The sequence below is a fragment of the Rhipicephalus sanguineus genome, chromosome 4, assembly GCF_013339695.2.
Source record: "Rhipicephalus sanguineus isolate Rsan-2018 chromosome 4, BIME_Rsan_1.4, whole genome shotgun sequence".
NCBI lineage: Eukaryota > Metazoa > Arthropoda > Arachnida > Ixodida > Ixodidae > Rhipicephalus > Rhipicephalus sanguineus.
The window spans coordinates 59,601,551-59,615,155 of NC_051179.1; the positions used below are offsets into that span (position 1 = coordinate 59,601,551).

The following is a 13,605-nucleotide window of genomic DNA, read 5'->3' on the forward strand; positions in this document are numbered from 1 at the left end:
TGGTATACAATTCCACATGTAACGACTGCTGTATACCGGCGCTCTCTCGTTGGGAGGAGAGGCTCGGGACTTTACGAGTTCGTGTTCTTCGGCTCCATGGCTTACCATCAGCTGCTGCTGTATTCTCTGCGGCGTTATATTATCGTATAAGGCTGCTGCGTGGGCTAAGCAAAAAAGGCTGCCGCCAGTCTTTCCGCAGCCAATCATCTTCGCTCGCCACCATAAAGGCCTCTACGTCATGCCGTACAAGGCTATTCGTCCACAATGAATTTCGCTTTAAGTAGTCGCGTACGCTCGACATGGTCTCTTAGGCGTGTACGCTATGCAGTTAGGCTTGAGGGTTTCTGAATACGCATTCAGTCTCATCGGTTGTTTAGACTAGCGTTTATCCCTTTTCTCATATCTAGCCTCTCGTTCGCCTACGGACGAATATCGTGGGAAAAGCTGCGCATGCCATGTTAGCACATCGCCAAACTTTCTATCGCACCGTGCGCTTATCAATGTAGTGTTGTAACCTTGTTGCGAAGGGATGGTAGTAAGCAAGATGCTGCGCATAGGAACAATCTTTACATTCGTAATCACCCGTGTCACCCACGCACAGAACTCAACAGGGCTATCGCTGATTCCCGCATGCACACAGGAGAGTGAGAGCCCGCCTGGTGAGTATATAGCATTCGCGTTTTCTGTTAATTAACGTGCGTGTCGAACAAGCATAGGTCGCTCGAAGTGGTCACTCGTGTAACAGGTAAATTTTGTAGGCTATTCCCATACATGGGTTTTACATCAAAATTTAACTTCATTTGTTGGTGCGCACATCACTTAGAAAATGTGTCCGCAAGCCTTCAGCGTTTCACAGTCGAACTTGCTTTTCTTAGTACGAACATTTGTTAGCACTTTGAAGGTTAGGTTTTTCGCTCCTGTGCTTCGAAATATGTTCGAATCTGTATGAATCAAACGAAATCATGTGATTTCCTTGGTCATTAGGAAGGAGCTGCATCATTGATTTTTTCCTCCTCTTGTTGGCATTGCAAGAAAGACAGACAAGTAAGTTTGCTATTTTGTGCAACTTAATGGAATACGCTGTGGAATTCCACCGACCTTTCACATTTGAGTTTTCATGAACAACACCTGACTATTACCATAATAGTTGACACTTCAGATAAAAAGCGATCGGTTCCGCCTGCTGTGTCAACCATAGGGTTAAAGAATAACCGAAATACAAAATGTATGTTGAACACTATGTGAAGCGAAGCTTAAGCGAAGAAGTTATATGCCACCCAACTAATGAAGATACGAAAAAATATCAAAACCGTCTTAGTGCATTCTTCAAATCGCTGGAGACGGATCTGTGACATTAAAGAACTTGAAATCTGTTCAAACTGTCAGGTACTTGGGGTATACATTCATTGCTGAAATTGCCAGTAACTCTCGCAAGTGCCTGCAGCGATGACGATAACACCCAACGCAATCGCACAAAACACGTAGGTGCACGTGTGCGTGCTTTTATTTTGTATTAGTTATTACTACTGCCTTTTCAATATTATCTGAGTTCGGTGAGCGGGTTATTGGCCTATCGCCCCATTTGGTAACGTGCCACGTGGTGGCGTATAGAAATCGCCCTCGGGATCAGTGGGCAGGGCCGGGCTAGGCAGGACGGCTGCGCCGGAGTTGGGTTCGCGCCATTTCGAAAACTAAATACGCACTCTCTCATTTTCATCTTCACCGAAAAGCGCACAGGATGTCGCACCCAATGCCAAGTGTACCTGTGCATCGGCCTCTTTACAACTGGGACCCGCTGATGTACGTGCGCGAGGAACCAACGCCTTCTTGCCTGCTCCGGCTAAGGAAGGAGTTCGCGAACTTCGCGGCCCAGCCACCCACGGGTCTGTACATCTCGCCCGAAGAAGAGGACATGACCAGGGTTCACGCGCTCATTGTGGGTCCCCCGGACACGCCGTACGAGGGAGGCTTCTTCCAGTTCTTCCTGAAGTTCCCGCCTGACTACCCGATCAGCCCGCCACGCGTTCGCATAGTGACGACAGACGCTGGCCGAGTACGCTTCAACCCCAACCTCTACGCCAACGGCAAGGTGTGCCTGAGCATCCTTGGTACGTGGGATGGACCGGCGTGGAGCCCGGCTCAGGGCATCGAGAGTGTGCTCGTCTCGATACAGTCGCTCATGAACGAGCAACCGTACAAGAACGAACCTGGGCTGCAGCAAGAGCGGTCGTCGGTCGTCAAGCGCTACAGCGACGTCATCCAGCATGAGACCATCAGGGTCGCTGTGTGCGGTCAGGTCGAAGCTTCTCTCAAGGACAGCGCCGATTGTCCGTCGGCCTTCAGGGAGCAAATCCTGAAGAAATTCGTCGACGCGTACGACAAGTACGAAGACATAGTCAAGACTCGCCTTGGCTGCACGGGTCCGATGTCCAAGTACCCGGTTAGAAAGAGCCGCAAGTATCAGTACAAGCAGCTGCTGTCGAGGCTGCGAGGACTCTTAGATGAGGCGAGACAGAGGGTCAACGCCAACTCTACCAGCACTGCAACAGGAGCCACGTCTACAGATTAACCAGGACAATAGACCGTGTAGCACGACTTTTAGCATGAGAAGGTGACCATATCGTCTAGTTTGAGCTTATTGACCTCATTCAAAAATGCTGAGGATAAAATTTTAACATTCGCTGAACGGCGACAGAACAAACGGGACCCGATGTCATGTACGGTCCAATAAAGCGTCATTGGTGGCTTTTATTTTTGTTTTCGCTTCTTTTTCGTTCCCTCGTTATTCGTTGCCCGCTAAGCTAATTCCGGAAAGAATGTGTACAACTTCATGCACCTCATTCTACGAAGCTTTATGTGTTTTACCACTTGCTTGCTTATGTCCTATAAATTGTGCGTATTCAATAGCTGTGTGGTACTGGCCTAGATGGCGGTGGTTAAAGAGATGCAAGCACTTTACCGAACAAGGAAAGAACGGAAGTTGTACAAATGAATGCGGTTGTTTATAAGTTTTTGCAAACACTTTCCTCATAAGTCACGTGGTTCTGACGGTGACAAACGTTGCAGTGAAACCAATAAAGATGGAGCTCTTCGTTAGGCGAACCTGTGTGGAAAAAAACTTGCAATAGAATGACAGGGGCGAGCACGGCGGTCAGGAACCTGAAGCTCTGGTGGAACACGTGGGCTTTTTGCAAATGCGTCACCGTGCATTCTAATATTATCGCTGGTGTTCGCATAAGTTGAGGATGTGTGTACTCAACTATTCGCATTGTGCACGTAATTCCTGTCGAACATTCGAAAAGCCTAGATTACAATATGTTCAAGTGTGACCTGCGCCGAGCGATAGCACATTTAACTTTGGCCGCTGAAACCCGGACGGAGTTCAAACGAACAATCAAGCATGCGTCAATACTGCATGGTAATCTACAGAGTAAACCAAAGACCTTTAACAGCGGAGCTTTTCCTCTTTTCGTTAGGCCGGTTCGCGTCATCAGAAAACTCAAGCAGCCCATAGCATAGCATAAATAAATCGTGGTTTGGAGCGGGAATCAAACCCAGGCCGTCTACGTGGCAGACAGGTGCTCTACCGCAGAGCTTGACCCTGTAGGAAAAGAAGACCCCTATACATGCGTCATGTAGTGCTAGGCTTGAAGGGAAAGTGAGGATGATAATGAAAGAAAGGAGTAGGTGAGAGGGACAGGAACGGTTATGAACCACAGTAAGCGGGTATGTGCCAAGCAGCTCATACTGCCACGCGTGTTTTGATGTATCCGGGCTCACCCGCAAAAACTGTTTGCAACGCTCCGCGCAGACCGCGCCGCGATGTTTTAGAAGCTTCACGATTGTTTTAGATCATTCCGTTAAGAGTGCGCGCAGGACGCGAATATTCTAGTTTCTTCGAGAGATTACGCGGCCACGAGCGATAAAGCTGGGATCTTCGATAGCACACGTATAAAAGCCGACACGCTTTACCGCTTGTCAGATTATCGACGGCCGACGTTCTGTTCGCCGCTATCAGTGCACAGTGTGTATTGCTTGTAGTTTGACTCCCCGTTTCCCGGCCACAAGTTCGGTCAAATAAAGAATTTCATACTGTACACGCCGACTGCTTCCTTCGTCAACGTCACGACCCCGTGACATCTGGTGGAGGTGCTGTTCGTTCATGTTCCGGACGCCCCCACCAAGCCGTGAACCCAGCCCACGTCGGGGAAAAGATGTCGACGCCAACCACGACCAGCGAGCTAGCCGTAGGCAACGAGGTCTGCCACCGGAGTACGCGCCTCTACCCGACAAGATTCGGAAGACCAAGGCCATGATAACGACTGGGGCAACGATGACAGCCACTGCGCCACCGCCCGCGATCGGGAGGCAGTAGCCAAGGGAGCCGCCGATCTTTCGGGGATAATCATGTGAGGGTTCAGAAACGTGGCACAAGTTGTACGAGAGGACCGCGGCCTGCAACAACTGGGACATGAACGACAAGTTGCTCTTCGTGTACTTCGAGTTAGAAGACATCGCCAGGACCTGGTTCGAGAACAGGGAGTCTCTTGACAACGTGGGGTATCTTCCGGACCAGCTTCCTCGCAGCGTTCACAAGCGTCGTGCGATAGGAAATGGCCGCCGCTTTACTGGAAACACGGGTCCAGCTCCCGAACGAAAACGTGACAATCTTCGCGGAAGAGATGACGTGACTCTTCCGCCCCACTGAGGCTGACATGACTGAGGAGAAGATGGTACGTTTCCTCATGCAAGGAGTAAAGCAAGAGCTCTTCGCTGGGCTGATGCGGAACCCACCCAAGACAGTCCAAGAATTTATTTTCGAGGCGACAACAATCGAGAACATGATGGAATTACGCACCCGGCAATACAACAGCCGCTTGATACAAGACAGCGCAGCGGTTCAAGCCGTCGGCTCCGACGATCTGCCCGCGACCATAAGGGCCGTAGTGCGCGAAGAACTTCGTCGAATGTTCCCGTCGGGCCAGCCTCAAGTTGCCTCGATCGCAGACATCGTCCGAGAGGAAATCCAGCAGTCGCTGGCCATCCCCGAGTCAGTGCAACCGCATGCCATGGGCTACGCTGCTGCAGCCCGACGCAACGCTCCCCCTCCCCGTTCACGTGAAGACGCCACTCCGCCGCAGTTGCGCCGCCAGACACCACCGCCGCCACCATAGCACCGTAGCATAGTCATGCATAGTAGAGCATAACAAAGGGGTGGGAAAGGGAAGTGAGAATGAGGAGGGACGATGTAAGGGTGAGGAGAAATAAAGGAGGAGGGGGCCAGAGAAAGCGGGTATGCGCCACAGAAAATAAGATAGACAGATGAAAGAAAAAGAAGACGAAGAAAGAAGTCAGTCTGCGTTAGCCAGGGGGTAGCGCTTGCTTGCCAATGCAAGTTAAGCCTTTATTTTCAAAGGAAGGCCGCCCAACTCCGCTGTTCCTTCAGGCTCGGCACCCCTACTGAGAAGCTGCCCTGATTTTTTGTTCGGCGTGTTATAAAGATACTATAAAATTTCTATATCTGGTTTTCCTGCAACAAATAACTTATATGCATCAATAGGTTACGGTTAATTTACGTATCATTTTTAAAGCGACACAAAACTACGGTTGAATAGTTGACAACTCGGACATTTGCCATCGAAGCAGTTGCCATCATATCTCGGAAGTTGCGTAGTTATTATTGTTACCCCATCACCATGGCGCTACCATATCAATGTCTCTATGCAAGTCTCGTTGTCTGCAGTGTGTTTTTATCGTTCATGACCGGTAACAAAAGGCGAAGGAAAGTATAATTTTGGTGCTAACCGCTGCCAGTGCTGCCACTGGATCCGCATTGTTAGCTTACGCAGGGCTACAGCACGTGTTCCGCCCCTTTTACCTCTCAGAGCTGAATTTCAGTCTTGGCAAAAAGCACTCTGATATCATTCACGGGCAACTAAAAAAAACGCGCACAATAAATGAAAATGCTAATACGATAACGAAATACCTTTTCATCAAAAATGAACGCCAGCATGATGCACATGCTATGCCTGACAGAGCTTCAACGTTGCAAGGTAAAAAAATAATTATTTCTCACATGCTCTGGGACTGTTACAAAAACCCGCAAGGCGCTATTTCCGGAACCCTTCCGCCGCGGTGGGCCGCTGCCTTGCGCAGCCCCAGCCTCGGCGACCAACTTTGGGCTGTCCAGCAGGCCCGCGAGGCGGCGGTGAGGCAAGGCCTCGCCGTCCCCACGTGGGAGCCCTAAGGCACGGTAGGCGAAAGCTCTGCACGACTATCAATAAAGTTGTTACCAACCGATTAGACAGCCCGAAGTAAGGGGTGTTAGCCGACGGATGGAAACGTAATGTGCTAAGCGAGAAAAAGAAAGAGAAAAAGAAATGAAAGGAGAAAGCAGGGAGGTTAACCAAGCACTGGCTCGGTTAGCTACCCTACACGTGGCGAAGGGAAATGGTCAGTAATAGATCAGATAGAGTAGACAGAAGAAGAGTGAGAGAATAAGAAACTAACGGTTAGTGTGAGCACGCAGGAAACTAACACGCGCTAGTAGTTCACAAACGTTCGTGAAGTCTAGTCGACTTCAGGAAGCACAGCAGAGTTTTTGTGGCCTTGTGCATATACGAAAGCCTAGGCCAAGTTTGCATGTACAGAAATAGGTACCCCAGACAGACTGGCCGACGTTTCGGTAGGTGGACCTATGATTGCCAGAAGCGTGTTGTGATCCTTGGTGGGCTAGTTTTATCCTTGTCGCCAAGAATGGCAAGACGAAACTTCAACGGAGCTCTCGGCTGTGCAATCAGCACGAATGGATCAACAAGCTCAACGCTAAACTCTTGTAAATACTATTTCGTTTGCTCGCTAAGTAGTAGGATATCCTTCGCCTTAGTAGGATATCCCTTATCGCCTTAGTAGGATATCCTTCGCACGCGCGGACATAAACGGGTAGCAAGGCCTTGTGCTTATTTCAGCAGCCGGAAATCTGTTACGCTTGTACACAATCGCTACAAACAAGTATGTGGTGTACGGGTTGATATGGTCCTTGACGGGTGCGGATGCATTTGCACTAAGACGGCAAGCGCCTCTCGTCTTAGTCGCACTGATTCGGCACGTCTTAGATCTGAGCTGTTAGGCCATGTTTCTAGTTCTCTGTTGGCTACTGGCAGTTCTGACAACGGCTCTCTTTTGGTGCATATACATTCCGCACTTTCTGATCTCTTCCTCTCTTGGGCGCACAGGCGTCGGTCTTTTAGATTATGAAGTCCCACGTGGTGTAATCTGATATTTAGCCTTCATTGTTGTGGATGCGCGTGCGTTTGAAAAAAATAAGCAAACGATATGCCAATTATGTAAGAACACGGTGTGTTGATGATAATCTACGCCCGAAGGCCTTATAGTTGAAGCTTTTATATAAATGCATAAATGTGTTTATTGCCGCGGCGCCATGTTTCTTCCACCATGGCAACTTGTCCGGAATGTGATTGCATGTATAACTGCAATACTCGCTTGTACTGGAAGTACAGAAAAAAGAAAGAAGAAGAAAACAGCATATTTTTTTCCTTCGCTTCGAGGCAGACGTTGGCACGTCGTTGTGCGACGGTGAAAAGTTATTACACTCCATGAAGCGCCGGGGCCATCTGTGGCTGGCTTTAACCGCTCTAACTGCGATGCCTTTGTATCCTGCAATGCCGAGCGCTTTCATGAGCAGCATATCCGTCGAAATAGCGTAGCCGTCGATCAGCGTCTTTGCAACGTACTGCAGAAGTGAGACTTCCATCGCCCGGGAACATGCCGTGCTTGCCTCGGAAAGCGCACCTCTGTGCATTTGTTTTTCTGACAGCACCTTGGCAGCACCATCGTCATACACATCTTTCATCGATCTCGAAGTTCTTACCAGAAGGGTCGGGTGTTCCGGCAAAAAAGCTTCGGGATTATTGCACGAAACAACGGAGACCACTGCTAATCCTGTAAAAGATCAAGCATGCGGCTAATACAGGGGTAATTTTTAAATATGTATTTTTGGGGTAATTTTTAAGCAAAGTTGTGGGTGCGGATTTTACACGGGTGCGGTCATTGCACGACTACAGCTACGTCCACGTCGGCATATAGCGCGCGAGCAGCCGGCCTTGCTCTGCGGGGCGACACCTTGCCGCAGTAGTGTGCCCAGGAGCATGCGCGGCCTACTAGACATGCACACCTACAATCAGGCGCGTGTCAGTCGAAACGCGTCATCTCTTGGAATCGAGATGCCGAGCGCCCTGAGGGAGCGTGCATCTTCGGTTAAACAAGCGCGCCTTTCAACGTTAATTGGCACTCGTGCAAAGCAGGTCTGCGTGTCTAGTAGGCCGCGCATGCTCCTGGACACACCACGTCAGAGCCTGCAACTACCGCAAGGTGTCGCCCGGCAGAGTGCTCGCGCGGTATACACAGGCGTGAACGCGGCTGTACATATTGTTACGCGCAAATAGACGCTTATATGTGGCTTTCGCTTTTGAACGAAGCTTGTATTGCTCAATAAAACTTGTAACTGGGCGAGTTGGTTCATACTTGAAGGCACGGTGTAAGAAAAATAATTTAGGTGTGGACACTCTCCGCCCGCCGCGAAGGAGAGCGCGTCCAGATAATGTTCGCCTTTAATACATGCGCCGACCGCAGTTTCGTGGGGGGCGCTGCGACATGGGGCTCCGGAATGACAGCGTCAGATAAGTGCTTTTTTTTTTTTTGCATGATTCGAGCTTGTTTCTTTAGTTAAGCCACTAGATTGCAGCTTAATAGAGCTTACAACTTTGTGCTGTTGGTACAAAGTGGTGTGACAGTCGCTTCGGGTGTTTTTTTTTTTTTTTTAATATTTGTTGTTTTGGCCACCACGTGGCTGAAAGGTGCACAGGTGCTTTGAAGTGTAACATACTTGCGGAGTTTTGTGATATCATTTGGCTTTAAGTGTATCTAATCTGCCGCGTGATGCTCTGTAGCCATGGTCAAAAAGACCGTAAAGTGTTCAGGATGCGGAATGGGGCGGAAAATAGAGGTTTGTGAGGATGAGACGACAGAGAGAGCTGACGCCAAGTGTAAGCAATGCGAGTTAGAGGCGAAGATGGAAATAATGATGGCCGCCCAGAATGAGCTCAAGGTGAGAATCTCCGAGCTGGAGAAAGCGGTAGCGACAGAGCGGGAAAAAACGATGGCTATGGCGGAAAGGCTTAAGTCAGCCGAGGAGGGATTGGCAAAGGTAGCCATGCCAGCAAATGTAGCCATGCCAGCAAATGTAGCCACGGGGAACAGGGAAGCAGGCGACAGCGGGAAAAATGGGGCATCGACCCCCACAGTGGTAGGCGCGAAGGGGGAAACAGGTTTGGAAAAGACAGGTGCAAGGGACACAGGACCCACCTTCCGCGAAGTAGTCTTGGGAACGGGAGGGGACAAAACAACAGCAGTAGCACGCGCTAGTAACAGGTGCAGTGGCCAGGTGCGGGAGAGTCAACCAGAAAAGTCGGATCACGTGATAATCGCCGGGGACTCGAACTTAGCTACATGCGCAGAAGCAGTCAAGGAAAGGGTGAGAGGCGACAAACGAGTTTTAATAGGAAAGTTCCCGGGCCATAGGCTGGGATCAGTGATGAGACAAGCTAACGCAAAACTCGCAGCTAAGTCTAATGGACGTAACCTCGTGATAATCGCGGGAGGTCTAAACGACGTCTTGAGTAACGAATCAGCCGAACTAGCGACCACATTGGCGAAAGGGGTCGATGACATGCGCGCCATTTCCCCTCAGGTGCAGATAGTGGTATGCACAATACCGGAGGTACCGGTGCGTGACGGCAACCTGCAAAGAGCGGTTGTCGACGCAAACAAAGAGATATGGCAGATGAGTAGAGAGAAAGGCATCGAGGTAGTGGAAATAAACAGAGAGGTGCACAGGTGGGGTGGTTTTCGAAGAGACGGAATACACTTCGATAGGAGGCTTGGCCATGAGGTGGGTTGGCGTCTTGCAGGACGCGCAGTAGCTTTTTTGGGGGGCACGCGGGCCCTTCGGTGCCCATGGTAGCTTGTAATGAGGAAAACAACCAGGGGGACTCTTTGACAGGTAGTATAGCGAAAAAACAGAGAAAAGGTAAAAGAAGGGAGAAGGCGCGTGTTGCAATTAGTTACATTAACATGCAGGGTGGCAGAAAAAAGGCAAAATGGTTAGAGATTGAGGGACAGTTAAACAAGGAACAGATAGGTGTTTATGCGGTTACAGAAACACACCTTAGAGACTTGGAAGAGCCACCACATATTGAAAATTATGTTTGGGAAGGATGTAACAGGATCACATCAGAAAGGAGAGGTGGGGGGGTTGGAATGCTAATTCATAGCAGAACAAAATGGGAGAGAGTGAAACAAACGTGTTCAGAGCACATGTGGGTTTCGGGCACAGTAGGTGGAAAGAAAACGTGGCTAGGTGTAGCTTACTTGTGGACAGGCAATAACTGCAGAGAAAAGAATCTGGAGATAGTGAAATGCATAAGCACCGATATTAAAGAATTTGGTCATGATGCCGAGATAATCCTTCTAGGGGACATGAACGCTCACATTCATGACCTTGACGGATATTCAGACACCAATGGCAAGTTATTGCTAGATCTCTGCGAGCAACATAGTCTTGAGATAGTTAACGTGGGGCCTAAGTGTGAGGGGCAGATCACGTGGGAAGTCAGAAACAGGCAATCGAGCATTGATTACTGTCTCATGACAGAAGGAATATATGACAAACTTAGAGAGATGAGAATAGACGAAGAAGGCATTAACAGCTTGGGTAGTGATCATAAACGCATAATATTACAAATGGGATATAAAACTGAAAATAAGAACATAGAATCAAAGTTTGGCAGCTCGTATCTAAATGACAAACAAATAACAAATATAGCCGCAAGAGTCGAGGAAAAAGTAGACGAACTACCAGGCAAAGACTGGAAGTATAGTGAGCTGCTACATGTAATCACGAAAGAAATGGAAATAGAGAAGAAAACTATTTGTTGGAAAGGAAAGAAAAAGCCAAAAAGTTGGTGGAACAAAGAAATCCGGGAAGCGATCGAGATACGACGTCAGGCATCACGGGAGCACAGACAGGCAAAAAAGGAGAAGCGGCCACAGGACGAAGTCAACCAAATATGGGAAATATATTTAGAGCAAAAATCCATTGTGCAGAAATTAGTCGAGGCAAAAATTAAAGGTGAAAGTGAACGCTGGATGACAGAGATTCGCGAAAAGAAGAAGGCCGCGCCTAGGATATTTTGGAGCCACCTAAAAGCGCTGGGTAGGGAGTCTGTCACAATGCAACAACATATGGTAGATGAAGGAGGAAATAAATTGGAAGGATATGAAGCGCTAGGTTACATCCGAAAGATAACAGCCGATTCGTTTAAAAAGGTCCCCCAGGGGATCCCCCCGGTGAGTAAAAGTACGCAAAGGAGTGCAACCGACGAAGATGTAGTACTAGAGAATTTCAATTGGAAGAAGGCCGAAGGAAAAATTCCTAAGCGCACTACTCCGGGCTTAGATGGGGTTCCCGTCAGCCTCATTAACGAACTCGGACATAACACTAAAGAAGCACTGCTGAAAGCCGTAGAAAAGTGCTTACAGGAGAGGGAAATACCAGACAGTTGGAGAAAAAGTAGAATGAACTTAATCTATAAAGGCAAGGGAGAAAAGGATAACATTCGCTCGTATAGACCGCTAACAATTACATCGGTGCTATACAGGTTGGCGATGCAGGCAGTAAAATTAAAAATAGAAGCGTGGGTAGAACAAAATGATATTTTGGGAGAACTTCAGAATGGATTTCGAATCGACAGGCGGTTAGACGATAATCTGTTTGTTCTTACCCAGTGTATAGAAATATCTAAAATAGAAAACAGGCCCTTATACGTAGCTTATCTAGATATCACCGGGGCGTATGACAACGTTAATCAGGAAATTTTGTGGGATATATTGAAGGAAGTGGGCATAGGTGACGACTGTGTACAGCTTTTGAGGGAAATATACCGAGGAAATACAGTTTGTATAGAATGGGAAGGAATAAGTAGCAAGGACAGCGTTGAAATTAGCAAGGGGCTGAGACAGGGATGCCCTTTGTCCCCGCTGTTATTCATGCTGTACATGGCGAGGATGGAAAAAGCGCTAGAAGGTAGCAACATTGGATTTAATTTGTCACACAAACAGGTCGGAGCGATGGTTGAGCAGAAGCTTCCAGGTCTATTTTATGCTGATGATATTGTCTTATTTGCGGACAGTCAAGATGATATACAGCGACTGGCAGATATATGCGGAAGGGAGTGTGAGGCTCTAGGACTAGGATTTAGTGCAACAAAATGTGGATTGATGGTATTCAATGATCACGGAGACCATACGGTCTTTATACAGGGCCAAAAAATACCGAGGGTAAGCGAGTACAAGTACCTCGGAGTATGGGTAAATGAGGGGGATAGATATATGGAGGTACAAGAGAAAGCATAGGTAGCAAAGGGAAAGAGGAATGCTGCAATTATGAAGCACAGAGCTTTATGGGGATACAATAGGTACGAGGTGCTTCGAGGGCTGTGGAAGGGTGTGATGGTTCCGGGGCTTACATTTGGGAACTCAGTGGTGTGCATGAAGTCAGAGGTGCAATCAGGAATGGATGTAAATCAAAGGACGGTGGGCCGCCTCGCGTTGGGCGCTCACGGGAAGACGACAAATGAGGCGGTAAAGGGTGATATGGGATGGACAGGCTTTGAAGTGAGGGAAGCGCAGAGCAAAATGAGATTCGAAGAGAGGCTGAGGAAAATGAAGGAGAGTAGATGGGCAGAGAAGGTTTTCAGGTATTTGTATAGAAAAAGCGTTGACACGCAGAGGAGAAAAAGAACTAGGAGGCTCACCAGTAAATATACGGCTGGCAGTGCGGGCGATATGGCAACAAGGAGCATTAAGCGGAAGGTCAGAGAGGCGGAGAGGACTTATTGGATGACAGCGATGGAAAAGAAGCCGGCTCTGAGTAACTACCGAAAAGGAAAAAACGAAATAAGGAGGGAAAGGTTTTATGATAATTCAAGGGGAAGCGCTTTACTGTTTGAAGCAAGGTCGGGCTGCCTTAGAACGCGTAGTTATAAAGCGAGATTTAGTAACGAAGAAGAACAATGTACATGCTGCGGGGGAACTAAGGAAACGATGGAACATGTACTGATTGAATGTGGCGATATTCACCCAGGTATACGTGTGGGCACGAGTCTACATGAAGCCTTGGGTTTTAGGGACAACAATGGAAAGCTGAACACGTCCGCGATAGAAATAAGTAAGAGACGGTTAGAGTATTGGTGGCAGAAAAGTAGAGATAAAGAACAAAAATAAATAATGGCGGAAAAATAAGGTCATTCTGCCTTAAGAGGCAGAGAGATGGACCGTGAATTTATATTTTTTGGTATAATAACATAGATTTAATCAGTGTAGATAAGGTATTAGGCCAACATAAAACAAGGAAGCTTTTTTTTTTTTTTTTTTTTTTTTCTTCGAGCCTGGTGGCAGACATGTCACCGCCCCGTTTTAAAGGGGACGCTCATAGCATCCATCCTTAAGAAACCTATTGCGACGAGG

The 13,605-nt window shown here is 48.2% G+C and overlaps 1 protein-coding gene across 1 annotated transcript; it reads left to right on the plus strand.

Annotated features, from left to right (window-relative positions):
* The first annotated feature begins 1,693 nt into the window (after positions 1 to 1,693).
* Positions 1,694 to 2,769, plus strand: LOC119390064 (ubiquitin-conjugating enzyme E2 Z). The gene has a single exon (XM_037657595.2). The coding sequence runs from the start codon at positions 1,739 to 1,741 to the stop codon at positions 2,567 to 2,569; it is 831 nt and encodes a 276-aa protein (XP_037513523.1). The 5' UTR covers positions 1,694 to 1,738; the 3' UTR covers positions 2,570 to 2,769.
* Positions 2,770 to 13,605: the final 10,836 nt, after the last annotated feature.